The sequence below is a fragment of the Nannobrachium achirus genome, assembly GCF_963921795.1.
Source record: "Nannobrachium achirus genome assembly, chromosome: 10".
In the NCBI taxonomy this organism is placed as follows: domain Eukaryota; kingdom Metazoa; phylum Chordata; class Actinopteri; order Myctophiformes; family Myctophidae; genus Nannobrachium; species Nannobrachium achirus.
In genome coordinates, this window is record NC_137819.1 from 6,719,464 (window position 1) to 6,734,165 (window position 14,702).

Below are 14,702 nucleotides of genomic sequence, written 5' to 3' on the forward strand. Positions count from 1 at the left end.
GACCAGTAAAACCTTTGTGAATACAAAACATTTTTACGTCAAAGTAAGCAGAGGAGGGAATGCACGTTTTGAATAAAACAATGTCAGAGGGAATGCACGTTTTGAATAAAACAATAAAGCATTATGTCAATGAAGGCAGAGGAGGGGATGCACGTTTTGAATAAAACAATAATAGCAAAACAGACTCCGGATTCCCTGTCCGAAGGAAAACAAGGGAAAAAGCCACGGAGAAGCCAGTTCTGAAGAAAACTAAGGCCTGGAGTCCCCAATAGTCTGTTCAAAGCGCCCTACAGGGGGTGCTCGCGGTCCTCTCTGGGCCTGCGGGCTGGGGGTTCCTGAGTAGGGAGACGCCGGCCCGACCTGGTACGTTGGTCTGAGGATCTGAGGGGGCCTCCGGAGGGACGGGGGGGAAGTGGGAGCCGGGGGAGAGGCTCTTCCCAACCTGCGTCCTCTCGGCGTGCCGCGGACTGTCTCAGCAGGATCGGTAGTGCGCCCTCCAGGATACCTCTGGGAGAGCTGGGGAGCTGGAGAAGCTCCTCTCTCCCTTCGAAAGGCCTGTCGTTGGAGAGCGGAGCGATCCAGCTGCGCGCCTCCCTTTGCTGTATGAAGTCCATGGCGCGGCCGGCCCAGGCTACAGCATGGAGGTTAACCGTAGAGAGGTGCTCTAGGGTGGTAGCCAGCTCGGTGGCGTCTTCGCTGTGGAGAAGGTCCGTCACCTGGCTGAGTTGGGTCTTTGCATAGGCCGTGAGGAGGCCAACTGCGTTAAGGTCTCTGACCGAATGACCTATGGCTCTGTAGGCGTCCCTGGCTCCTTTGGACGCGGAAGAGTCCCGCCTGTCCTCCAGCTTCGGGGTCTGTCCCAAGGTGAAAGGACTCTTGGGTGCCCACGGGTTCAGTTCGAAGAACCTGTCCTGGAGGGCGCTGGCGGTAGGAGCACTGACTTTAGGGCAGGTGGGGATGCCTATCTCCGGTCCCCCCACGAACTCGGTGGGGAAGTTGAGTTTGGTCGGATCCCAGTGCTGCTCCCAGGTATCGTGCAAGGCTTCTTGCAGTCCAGGCAGTTGGGGGAGCATAGTCATCCCGTATTCTCCCATAGCCACTGGGAGGCCCAGTGTGTGGTTTGCCCTCTCCAGCACGGACCAGGCCGTCATCGTCGCTGGATGGGGGTTAGGCCGGTATGGGGTCCCCTCAACGGCGAAAGCGGAGCCTCGGGGAGCCCGGGAGGGAACCTGTGCGGTGAAGACGAACACCTCAGGCCGGGGTCCCGCCACTTGTGGAGGGGGGGAAGGGGCCTGCGTCACCGTGGAGACGGTGGGGGCAGGCAGCAGGTCGGTCGGGGCCTGGGAAGAAGAACCCGAGGCGGCCGGAGCCACCGGACCTGGCAGAGAGATGCCCTCATCGTCGGTATCGTCCTCCTCCTCTGGCCAGCGTCTGACTCGGAGCTGCGCGGCCACGAAGGAGACCTCGATGTCCCTGCTGGAGACCTCTTGGGAATCGGTGGGGACCTCCCATGGGTCTGGAGGGAAGGCCTGGGGCGCCTGGTTCTCTGAAGAGGAGCGGAAGTCGGCGATCAGGTCGATGAGGCTAGCCGCTACAGCGGCGTGCCTTCACCTGACGGAGGTCGGGGAGAAACGGCCCTCTGGGGAACCTGGGGCGGAGGAGAGGCCCTGTTCCCTGCAGCTGGTGCACCTCCGTTGTGGAGCTCCCGGGTCCATGAGGGAAGGACATCCGTCCACGGAGCAGGAGCGAAAAGCCGAGGACGAGGGGACGTCCGAGGCCATTGCTAGGCTGCAAAAAGCAGGCCGGAGGCTAAGCTAACCATGAGGTAGAGGAGCCGTGGATAGCTAGTAGGCTAGCGCAGCTAGGCTAACAAGCGAGGGCTGAGGCTAGCGCGAAGCTCAAGCTAACGGGCTAAAGTTAGCTAGCGGAGAAACTCGAAGAAGGCAGGAGAAAAAGTCTCGAAAGCGGTAGGCTCGACCTTACTCGCCAAATCGGTGCAGACGAAACGAACTCCTGAGTGTAGTTAGTGGGAAAAGTTGAAACTTGAAGGTAAGATTTCTTAATGCTGAAGACTTCGTTGGAGCGAGTGAGTGAACAAGCAATCCAGTTGAAGCAGAAGCGAAAAAGAGGGGGAACAGCCGGCGGATGGGGAATTTATAGGGGTCCGCCTCCAGGCGGGTACGTCATTTGACGGACATACCCTTCGGCCAATGGGAATTGTCCTACGGGAGTATATGTGAGTGATTCTGTTATTCTTGGTTGCCGCTAGCGACACCCATAGGAGTGGAGTGCTGACTGGAGATTCGTAAACAAACAACTCTTTGCCATCAAATCTCTTAACATGTTCACAAAATGGAACTCGTGTTTTCATTTGGTAAACACAGCCATATTTTCACATGACACACACATGCATTCATTGAATAAACACAACTAGCTTTTGGCTGAACACTACCAAGCATGAACAGAACACTGAAGAGCAAAATTGAAAACACAATTGTCGAAATGGAACACACTGAATGAATGTCAATTACTCTGGTAAATGAACCAATTCCCTTTTTGTAAAATGACCCAGTGTATGCCCACTAATCTCATAGACAAACATAAAACAGCACACAAATATGCAGACAAAACATTTTATTGACTGTAGGTCCAAACGTTTACCCCCAAACACTCCAAACACACAACGCCTCGCATCGCGAGTAGATCGGCTGTTTTCAATAGTTTTGTGCGACAGTCTTGTATGATGTAGCAGGGCTTTGCTTTACCAAAACACGTACACATTTGAAACTTGGAGATACAAGTTTTCTGCCCGAGAGTGACAATATTTTAGTGATTACAGTATGTTGCGAGGAAAACGTTGAGATAATAGCCATTTTGGTTAGAACTGACTGAAAATAACTTTGTACTTCAATTCCAAATATTATCAAATGATCTCGCGGCACCCCTGGACTGCCGTCGTGGCACCCCAGGGTGCCCCATCACCCACTTTGAAAACCCCTGGCCTAGAGTGCTGCATGAAGCCCTGACAGGCCTCAAAGCCCACATCTCCACAAGCCTCCTCCATGGCCTGAAGCAGTGGGACCTGGCTCTGAATTGCTCGCCTGACCCGAAAGTTTAGAGATTTGAATATTTGTGTGTTGTGGATTGATGCTTTGTGATTTTATGTGAGAAGTGTGTGCAAACCTGAAAAGTGTGTCTTGTGTTTTGACAACAAGGTGATGTGAAATTTACATCAGAGTGTAAAGAAGGAAAGTCAGAGTCTAATATGATAAGGAAATCTAAAGTAGTAACAAATTGAGTCAAGTGATTGGGGACAGAAGTAAAGGTTGTGAAAATTGTGCCAAATTTTTTGAAAAATGTGTTTTAGCAATCGAAAAAAACTGTAATAGCCATTTGGTTAGAACTGACTGAAAATAACTTTGTACTTCAAGTTTAAAATTATACTAAATAATATTTTTTCAAGTGTCCAAATAAATTCCAAATATTATCAAATGATCTCGCGGCACCCCTGGACTGCCGTCGTGGCACCCCAGGGTGCCCCATCACCCACTTTGAAAACCCCTGGCCTAGAGTGCCGCATGAAGCCCTGACAGGCCTCAAAGCCCACATCTCCACAAGCCTCCTCCATGGCCTGAAGCAGTGGGACCTGGCTCTGAATTGCTCGCCTGACCCGAAAGTTTAGAGATTTGAATATTTGTGTGCTGTGGATTGATGCTTTGAGATTTTATGTGAGAAGTGTGTGCAAACCTGAAAAGTGTGTCTTGTGTTTTGACAACAAGGTGATGTGAAATTTACATCAGAGTGTAAAGAAGGAAAGTCGGAGTCTAATATGATAAGGAAATCTAAAGTAGTGACAAATTGAGTCAAGCGATTGGGGACAGAAGTAAAGGTTGTGAAAATTGTGCCAAATTTTTGAAAAATGTGTTTTAGCAATCGAAAAAAACTGTAAAAGGTTCGAGGACCACTGATTTAGAAGAACGGTTTAGAATGGAATCGGGTCAAAAATATTCTAAGACCTGCACACATGTTCACGATTTTTCTAAAATAGCAGATCTACAAGCTTGCAGCGAGGCACCGTGAGCTTGTTGATCTGTTATTTTTTCACACTAGACTAAAATGTTAGGAGGGACTAGTGGAGAAGAGATGCAGTAGTAAAATGTTAGGGAGGGACTAGTGGAGAAGAGATGCAGTAGTAAAATGTTAGGGAGGGACTAGTGGAGAAGAGATGCAGTAGTAAAATGTTAGGGAGGGACTAGTGGAGAAGAGATGCAGTAGTAAAATGTTAGGGAGGGACTAGTGGAGAAGAGATGCAGTAGTAACATGTTAGGGAGGGACTAGTGGAGAAGAGATGCAGTAGTAAAATGTTAGGGAGGGACTAGTGGAGAAGAGATGCAGTAGTAAAATGTTAGGGAGGGACTAGTGGAGAAGAGATGCAGTAGTAAAATGTTAGGGAGGGACTAGTGGAGAAGAGATGCAGTAGTAAAATGTTAGGGAGGGACTAGTGGAGAAGAGATGCAGAAGAAATAAAATAAATGTTGCTGAAAATAGCAGATATAGGGTCAAGGGTTAAGTAAATGTACCCCCATTGACTCTCACACAAATGCATTTGGGTCTCCATCCAGAATCAATGGGGGTAAATTTACTATAATACATGTTTGTCTTAGGAATGTGACAAATACAAAAGATATTATTGAACTCAAGTCTCCATGGTGTGACTAATCAATAGAAAAAAGTCATTTTGGGGGTTTAAAATAGTGAAAAAAATAACTGATCTACAAGCTCACAACCAGGTCTGTGTCTGATGACAACACAGTAAGATCTACAAGCTCACAACCAGGTCTGTGTCTGATGACAACACAGTAAGATCTACAAGCTCACAACCAGGTCTGTGTCTGATGACAGTAAGATCTACAAGCTCACAACCAGGTCTGTGTCTGACGACAACACAGTAAGATCTACAAGCTCACAACCAGGTCTGTGTCTGATGACAACACAGTAAGATCTACAAGCTCACAACCAGGTCTGTGATGTCTTAAAGCCTCCAGTTTGAGAAGTGACATTAATTCTGTGAGAAAATATGTTTACATGAAGTTTACGTGAAAATTACATCAATGTGAAAAATACACACTGGGGACCCCTAAAATAATCATATTTCAACTGGGGACCCCTAAAAGAATCATATTTGCAGGCATGCAAACGTGTAGCTTTTCGGCGAAAATCGCCGTTTTGAATCCAAATTGATCGTTTGTGTGATTCGTTCAGATTCGATGTAAAAATATTTTGGGGGGGTGGGGGGGTGTCATGTCATTTAGGCTGCGTTGAGCAGCAGTGAGAAGAGGAGCGCTTTTTTTCTCTTCTTGGCTCCGTCCGTTTTGTCAGTGCAGTAGTGGTGAAGGTGGGTGGGGGATATGGTCGTTTTATTTTTGAACAAATCAAGCGCTCGCTTTCTCTTGCCTGTGACGTCAACACCCATGCTTGACTGAGTTGACTCTGTCCAGAGCAGCTGAGCGGAGAGCTCAAACGGAGGACATAGTAATAGGTTGTCGTTGATATTGATATTGTGGTGTAGTTGTGGATTGGACTTTTTAATTCGTTTGTATCGCGATGCGGTCGCTATTCTGCATCGATGCGGTGACATGACATAATCGACTATAGCCTACGTTTGTTGATTTTCCTCAACGGTGATGCGATAGTTTTGCTACATGCTAACGCTATTAGCTCTGGTCCATAGCGTTAGACCGTTAGTGGAGAACTCCACTGTCTAGCGCGCTATGGACCAGAGCAGAGCTAACGCTAAATCAACGCTATCATGCCGTTCCATCTGCCTCTTATTAGACAGAACAGAGATTTCTCGCATTTATTTTAAGATGAGGCAGAGAGAGGGGGAGAGAAAAATGAGGCAGACTCACATACAGTTCTCAAAGCGGAGAATACAACAATCATCTGTGGTTTTACAACAACACTGTTTCCCAAGCACTGGGTTGGGACCCATTTATGGGTCGCTAAAAAATGTTTATGGGTCCCTTAATGTTTGGTTTCCTACATTTAGTTTTGTATCATTTAAAAACATTCAAAAAACATTCTCCCCCAAAAAAGAATAACATTTAATGATTTAAAATAAAGAAAAGTTATTTTTTCCTTCTAATTTCATGAATAAATAAAATAAAAATCAAAGAAATTATCTTAGAAAACACTGGCCTATTTAAGAAGTAAGATAGAAAATAGCCGATCTACAAGCTCACAGCGTGCATTGTGTCTCTGTCTATGCCTGTCTATTAAAGACAAGTTCCTAAATATTATAGGTTATTCCTATAACTATATCTGTAGGCTATATTATATTTATAATTTTCTTCATTATATCTAGATAGAACAATCGGTAGGCAACAAGTCCAATTTTGCTGCATGTTTTATATGAGTAAGTCACTGTTTTACCCAGTTAGAATTGTGCAAATTCACCCTACCGACCCAAAAAAGGTCCAAAATTTCGCGCCGCGCTATGCGCGGCGGAGAATTTTAGCCAAAGAAGTTGTCACCTTTTTCACCTTGGGGCTGTTTGCATGTCTGCAACTGGGGACCCCTAAAAGAATCATATTTCAACTGGGGACCCTCACCCTGCAAGCACTTGGAATTGTAGGTATTACATTGACAGTAGTTTGACAGAAAACAGACAAACTACAAGCCCACAGTGTTGAGAGCTTGTAGATCAGATATTTTCACAACATTTGCCGCTTTCTTACGTAATATTCTAAAAGTCATTAAACAACGCATCCCAAGCATTGTGAGCTTGTAGATCTGCTATTTTTGCCTACTACTATAGCCGATGTAAAAGCTCACAACTTAATCAACTTGTTGAGTTTGCAGATTGGCTCACAACCTGTAACAATGCGACAAGTTGTGAGCTTGTAGATCAGCCATTTTGTTTAAATAATAGTCCATATAAAAGTTCACCACATCATGATGTGTATTATGATGAGTTTGTAGATCGTCTCTTTTTATGTTTGCAATACAACTGATCTACAAGCTCACAGCATGACACATTATGACATGTGAGCTTGTAGATCGTCTATCTTTAAAATATTGCTGATCTACAAACTCAATAATGTGTAACGATTCGAGGCGTTTTGAGCTTAAAGATCAGTGATTTTTTAAAATCTAAACCATTAAAAAGATCACAGTGTCTTGTCGATCTGCTATTTTTTGTGTATGAAATATAGCGGATCTACAAGCTCACATTTCAACATGTTGTGAGCTTGTAGATCAGCTGTTTTTGAAATATAGCCAATCTACAAGCTTACAACGCATCATAATGGGAGGCGTTGTGAGTTTGTAGATCGGCTATTTAAAAATATCCACATATATAACACATATATGTACATATAACACATTGTATAATACTATTATTAAAATAGTCCCAGGAAAAAGGTTTTTCGTTTAGAATTCAGGGAGTATAAAACATGGGAGGAGCCAACAGATTATACAACAGTGTACAATATGTTAATGTGTGACATACTGTAGATAAGACATACATACTCACATCTTTTAAGGAGTTCAGGTTTAATCCAATCTTCTCCTCCATGTTTCACTCTGTAGGAAGTAGAACAACAATGCATCAATGAATCAATGTCTAACTGTCTAACACAACGTCTCCACTAGCTGACACTACAGTGTTTCTCCAATAAATACCTAATCTCTAAGGAGATTACAGGACATTTTTAATCGCAAGTATTGACTGAGACTTAGTCGTGATGAAGACAAACATATTCATGGTATCCATGAGCTCTGTTGGATATAAGAATGTCAAGAGTTATGAGTTATGATTCATAACATCCTTACATGAGGATATTGAAAGTATTTATCAGCTGAAATAAACTGATTACTGAAATCAACTGCATGAAAATGTCTCTCTCTCTCTCTCTCTCTCTGAATGTCCTGTTCTGACTTCATGCGCTTTGGTCTCCAAAGTCGGACACACAGACCATGTCCAAGCTCTGAGCTTGTAGATCAGATATTTTCGGTGCGTACAGCAGCACCACACAACTACACAAGGGCCTATCATCCCAGTGGGGTGATAGGCCCATAGACCCAGTGGGTATGGGTCTATCACCCCACTGATCCCACTGCAAACTCATTGCACTATTTAAGACACTAGTGTGAACACAGTCTGAAGCTGCCTTCAAACCTGAAGCTATTTCTTCTATTCTAGTCGCTTCAATCGCTTCACTTTGGTTGCCCAGGTCAGTGTTGGAAAAAAAACCATGTCGCGTCAGAATCAAGACAAAACCAAACACCCAAAACATTTCCTTGTCTCCGGACAAAATCAACGCTGATTGGCTGTCAGGACACGATGGGTGAATCGAAGGTTGCTTCCCTTGGATTTTTCCAACTGGGGCGAAGATACAGAGGCAACCGTTCGTGCCGTTCCCGTCGCCCCGTTCGGATCGTTCGCGCCCCGCCCGGACACGCGTCGTCTCGCTTTTGCATTCACTTTGTATGTAATCGCGACGCTCAAACTATCCAGGTTTGAACACAGTATGGTAGAAACAGTGCTCTATCCAACATGGACACATCCAGGTCTACTCACCTGACAGTCTGCTGTCCAGCAGAGATTAGAGTCTTCAGGTCTGATTCATTCAGGATGTTGAAACGCAGGTCCACTTCTTTGAGATGGAGATTAGATCTAAGAGCTGAGGCCAGAACTTCACAGCATCTCTCTGGCAACCAGCAGTGCTTCAGTCTGAATGAATAAGAATACATACAATGTATTTAGACACATGCACGCGCACAGTATGCACAGCGCGTGAGAGAGAGAGTGAGAGTGAGAGTGAGAGAGAGAGAGAGAGAGAGAGAGAGAGAGAGAGAGAGAGAGAGAGAGAGAGAGAGAGAAACAATGTTATTAGGGAAAACAAATTACAAAAAAAAGTATATATATATAAAGGCAACGGTGGGATATTTGATACAATAAATGTAATTATTCCTGGATACATACAGTATATGCTAGGACAAGCTCAGCTCAACACAATTAAATGCACACTTGACAGCACAGAATTACTGTACGGAGGAAGATAACAATTTTGATATCAAAGATTTCACCCAGCAGTTGAAGGTGTTAAATGAAGACTGAACTACATTATTGCGACCTTCAGGTCGCAGTTGGCTGTCCCTACGTCAGTCAGTCAGTCCATCAGTCCCTCTGTCCGTCACGTCACACTTTTGCCGTACTCTTATCTCTGGCTCCGTTGCCCCTATCCATGCCAAACTTCACACACACACACACACGGTTTTTGCTAAACACATTTTTGGACACTGCTCCTACAGATTTTGGCCTAAAATCACACAAAGTGGTACACAGTATCTCTAAAGTCATGTCATCAACATGGATCTGTCCCATTTCCCATATTCCCTAATGATTGGCTACGATTGCCTTCTAAAGTTTGTGTATGCGACGTGATTAGGGAGTCTTGGTATATTTACAAGGCCTAGGCTAATAGAACAATAATTGATTGGTGCAGTAGGTAGATGCAAGCTATTGATTATCCATTGATCTGTTGCATACCTCGGTAAAGCTTGATAACTGTGGCGTAGCTGCAACGGTTCACAGGTCTAAACTAGCCGATCTACAAGCTCACAAGCGGTACGTCCTCGCCACGTTGTGAGCTTGTAGATCAGCTATATTTGGTGAGCAATCCTGCAGTATGACGAAGTAGCCTTTACTTTGCCTTAAAGGAATATTTCACTTTCAAACATGTATGGGGTCATTTTAACTACTCAGGCATATAGGCTTGGGTTACCATGATATGAGGCTTATTAATACATTCTCAGAACATTGTTCATGTTATATTCATATAATACAGTAGACTACATAATAAAACAGAAGTGATACAAATAATTTGGGTAATGTATCTTACCGTAGAATCCCCAGCCTACAGTACAGACTCTTCAGTCCTTCACAGAGCAGCTCCAGTAGTCCTGAGTCATTCAGGTTGTTTTCACTGAGGTCCAATTCTCTCAAATGGGAAGGATTAGAGCTGAGAGCTGAAGCCACAACTTCAACCTCTGTCTGTCCAAGGTTACAGCCAACAAGTCTGTAAATGCAGATTAAATAAGAGATTATCAAAACAAATTACACACAGTTCACTGTGATGGGAGTTAAATAAAAAATCTCCTATCTAGTTATCCAGACATAAACAGTATTTAGTGGAGCAGAGTGTGGAATAGACAACACCACTTGACAGCACAGAATGACTGTACGGAGGAAGATAACTATTTTGATATTAAAGATTTCAACCAGCAGTTAAAGGTGTGAAATGAAGACTGAACTTACTGAATTGCATATTTACTGTCTAAACTGTGTAAAAGCTGTACAAACAAGCTGCTAGAGACCAGCATTCAGTCTCTCTATTTCTCATCCCTGTCTCCTCAAGCTGGACCACAGCTGCAGGCTTTGATCTGGCTTCGAGGCGGAGCACCGACACAACGTTAGTTTGCATTTCCACCAATATTATAACATTTCATAAACTACAATATGGAGGTTATGTGAAGAGACAAGAGACAGAACCAGGAAATGCAAGTGATACTCCCACCAGCTGGACAGTTGAGTTATAAGAATGATGAAACCACTCCTCATCCATAAGTGGTGGGAATATTAAATATAGTCTGTCTACGGAATATTGAACCAAAGGTACAGAGATAGCAAATATCCACTGAGGTGCTATTTTTTTTTTTTTTTTTTGTCAAACCCATCTGCAATAAAATGATTGAATCTGGAGCTTGGACAAAGATACTGTATGTTGTTTTTTTTAGTTTGACTCCACAGATACGTGGGTGGGTGACGTGACGTAACGTTTTCGCTGTCCTCGGTGTCAAACATGTATAAATAAAAAATATATTTGTCAAAAACCTTCTGAATATTGTGCAGGACATTAAGCTTTATGTGAACTTACTCAAGATTAAAACATTTCATTCCTCATTTCTTCAGAATCTTCAACCAAACATGGCAAAACTCATATGGTGTGACTGTCCTGACCTTGTTTCTCAAAGTGGGAACTTGAATAAAACTAAGAAAAAGAATTGCTAAAAATCATTTGAAAATGAATTTAGGCTAAAAAAAATGTCTATTTTGAGCCTATATCTTTTCAAAGTCAAAGCATAATGTTTTCAGTCATTTCTGATCAAAAACATTTTGTCCCCCAACCCAAAATCATTTGGTGTGACACTAGTTTGGAAAAATTAAACAGGCAATTATTTGGACACCTATTGGCTAGAGAGGTCCTTCTTCTGTAAGGCTATTCAGCACTCCCAGCACAACTGCAAGACAGGTGTCTGAGGTGAGTTATGATTTTAACATTTTCATGAAATGCCATCTTGTTGAAACGTTGACAAACTCACCATTCTGGATGTCTTTTGGTGTGACACCTTTTCTTTAAAAAAAGCTTAAGTTATTTGAAGTTTTGGTCATATTTCCATGTAGATCTAGGCTGCTTTGTTATAGCTAGCATGCTGTTAGCATGCTAATGTGTACATAGTAGCCTCAAGGTAAACCTAAATGGAGAAAACAGTAATATGGTGTGACACTTAATCATATGGTGTGACATGTCTGCTTGTCACACCATATGACTTGACTGTCACACCATATGATTTATACTGTATTTAACTACAGATATAACAACAAATAACAAAGTTCCATGTTTCTTTTGTACATTTAAACATTTGTTTTAAACATTTTTACATAAAATGTAATTTAGCTTCATTCAGTGATACTTCAAATTCATCAGACAGAGCAGAAACCCCTTCACAGAAACCTTAACATATTGTTTCAATCTAAACAATATTTTCTCTTTGTCTTAAACTATACATTCCATTTTCTTTTGTCAGCTGGAAAATGACAAGTGCTGAGAGAACGAGAAAGTACAGGGAGAAACTAAACAATGACCCAGCAAGGAGAGAGGAGCCAAAGGGGCGAGACTGCATTTTCTACGAAGAGCAGGAGGTTGTCTGTGGCATAGCAGAACCGCAACAAGGCAGCCGGTTTGCTACCCTCACCAAATACGACTGGCTGATGTACAATACAGTCTAAATGTATAATCTAATCTGATCTAATACTTTTGTACTTTGACTCACTGGACTGGACAGTGGACAGTGTTAAGGTAGGACCCGAGACAAAACTAGCGAAAATAGCTGATCTACAAGCTCTCAACACGTTGTGCTGCGAGAGCTTGTAGATCAGCTATTTTCAGAGTTGCGCAACCCAGCACTCTTTAGCTAGTGGAGATGTGGTGTAATGTCATGATTCCTAATTACATTTGTTCAACACAAAATGCTGTGTTCAAGTTCAGGAGACTTCGGAAAAAAGCAATTTACCTGAATGCTGAGTTCTGTTTCCACTAATTGGTGTTAATAAAATGTTGCCTTCAATGCCTTGGCTCCAAGTGTGGCTATGCGCCTTATTGTCCCTTTAGGATCCTTCTGCCGTGGGCCGGCAGAAGACTTAGGTGTGCGTAGCATTCCTGTGCACATCCTCATCATCCATCTACTACTACAATTCTTTCTTATCCCATGTTAAAGCCCTACAATAATATCCTGTTCAGAAATATTAAGGCCATGTTATCCTGGGTAATTGTTTAATCAATCAGTAAAGTTCAGTACTCACTAATAGGTAGGTTAAAACACAGTTTGCTTTGACACATGAAGATATGATCATACGGTGTGACACTAAATCATTTGGTGTGACATTCCAAATAGTGAGAAATCATACCTTTATTAATGATTAAACCAAAAAAATGTTTATGGATTACATAGAGAATATTATCAGGAAGAGTCACAAATATTTGTGTAATTTTAGAGAAAGTTTTGACAGAATACATTTAAAATATGTTGTAAGATCATGAACATGGGCCTCACACAGAGTGTCGATTATGAAAAAAATATACAGATATAATTAATTTTCAAAAAACTATAGTGGATCACTGGTTAGTTATGATAAAGGACTTTGATAAAGTGAGTAACTTAAGAAAGATGTACTCCATTTTCATTTTATGAACAATTATTTTCATGTCACACCATATGACGATTTTAGGCACAAGTACAACAAACTGCTGAATAAAGTCTGATTCCAATAAAATATCTAAAAACAAAATGTATTTCCATAAGGTTGAGAGTGAGTAGAACAAAAGTAAATAACTTTTATGCCTGCAATTTAAAGTTTTTTTAAAAACACATTTTTTGGGACGTCACTGACCCACATATTGTGAAAACTACAAGCTCACAACATCTTGCAGTGAGCTTGTAGATCGGCTGTTATCACATGTTTGCCTCTTCCTTCTGTAATATTTGACAATTTGGCAAATTTGGTTTTAAAAAGGTCCTAAAAGTAATTTAAATTGTTCCTTTAGAAATGTGCCTTATATACACTTATACTGTTTGTTGGTTTGATTACTGTTGAGTGAGAAAACAATGTTGCACATTGAGCTAATCATCAGGGGACCCCCAAATAATTTGGGAACCACAGGCCTAGGCTAATAGAATGATAATTGATTGGTACAGTAGGTAAATGCAGGCTATTGATTATCAGTTGATCTGTTGAGTATCTTGGTAAAGCTTGATAACTGTGGCGTAGCTACAACAGTTCACATGTCTAAACTAGCCGATCTACAAGCTCACAAGCAGTGCGTCCTCACTGCATTGTGGACTTGTAGATCAGCTATTTACAGTGCGCAATCCTGTTGTATGACAAAATAGCATTTAGCCTTAAAGGGATATTTCACTTTCAAACATGTTTGGGGTCATTTTAACGTCTACTCAGGCACATAGGCTTGAGTTACCATGATATCAAGCTTATTAATACATTCTCACCACAGCATTCATATTATATTCACATAATACAATACATAATAAAACAGAATTGATCAAAATAAATCAGGTAAATGTATCTTACCGTAGAATCTCCAGCCTACAGTGCAGACTCTTCAGTCCTTCACAGAGCAGCTCCAGTAGTCCTGAGTCGTGCAGGTGGTTTTCACTGAGGTCCAATTCTCTCAAATGGGAAGGATTAGAGCTGAGAGCTGAAACCACAACTTCAACCTCTGTCTGTCTGAGGTTACAGCCAACAAGTCTGTAAATACAGATTAAATAACAGATTATCAAAACAAATTATATATAGTTCACTTTCATGCGAGTTAAATAAAAGATCTCCTATCTAGTTATCCAGAGATAAATAGTATTTAGCGGAGCAGAGTGTGGAATAGACAAGACCACTTGACAGCACAGAATGACAGTACGGAGGAAGATAGCAATATTGATATCAAAGATTTCAACTTGCAGTTAAAGGTGTGAAATGAAGACTGAACTACATTGCATATTTACTGCCTAAACTGGGTAAAAGCTTTCCAAACAAGCTACTAGAGACCAGCAATCAGTCTCTCTATTTCTCATCCCTGTCTCCTCAAGCTGGGCCACAGCTGCAAGCTTTGATCTGGCTTTGAGGCGGAGCACCGACACAACGTTAGTTTGCATTTCCCCCAATATTATAACATTTCATAAGCTACAATATGGAGGTTATGTGAAGAGACAAGAGACAGAACCAGGAAATGCAAGTGATGCTCCCACCAGCTGGACAGTTGAGTTATAAGAATGATGAAACCACTCCTCATCCATAAGTGGTGGGAATATTAAATATAGTCTGTCTACTGAATATTGGACCAAAGGTA

At 42.3% G+C, this 14,702-nt stretch overlaps 1 protein-coding gene across 1 annotated transcript in view; it reads right to left on the bottom strand.

Annotated features, from left to right (window-relative positions):
* Positions 1-287: 287 nt before the first annotated feature.
* The window catches only part of LOC308292371 (NACHT, LRR and PYD domains-containing protein 12-like), a gene marked incomplete at both ends in the record, with an annotated part of 41,171 nt that continues 26,756 nt past the window's right edge, over positions 288-14,702 (bottom strand). Inside the window, 5 exons of the mRNA XM_080734684.1 lie at positions 288-1,605; positions 1,690-1,788; positions 8,582-8,734; positions 9,906-10,082; positions 13,931-14,107. Coding sequence (XP_080590810.1) covers positions 288-1,605; positions 1,690-1,788; positions 8,582-8,734; positions 9,906-10,082; positions 13,931-14,107 — 1,924 coding nt within the window. The remainder of the gene's footprint in view (positions 1,606-1,689; positions 1,789-8,581; positions 8,735-9,905; positions 10,083-13,930; positions 14,108-14,702) is intronic.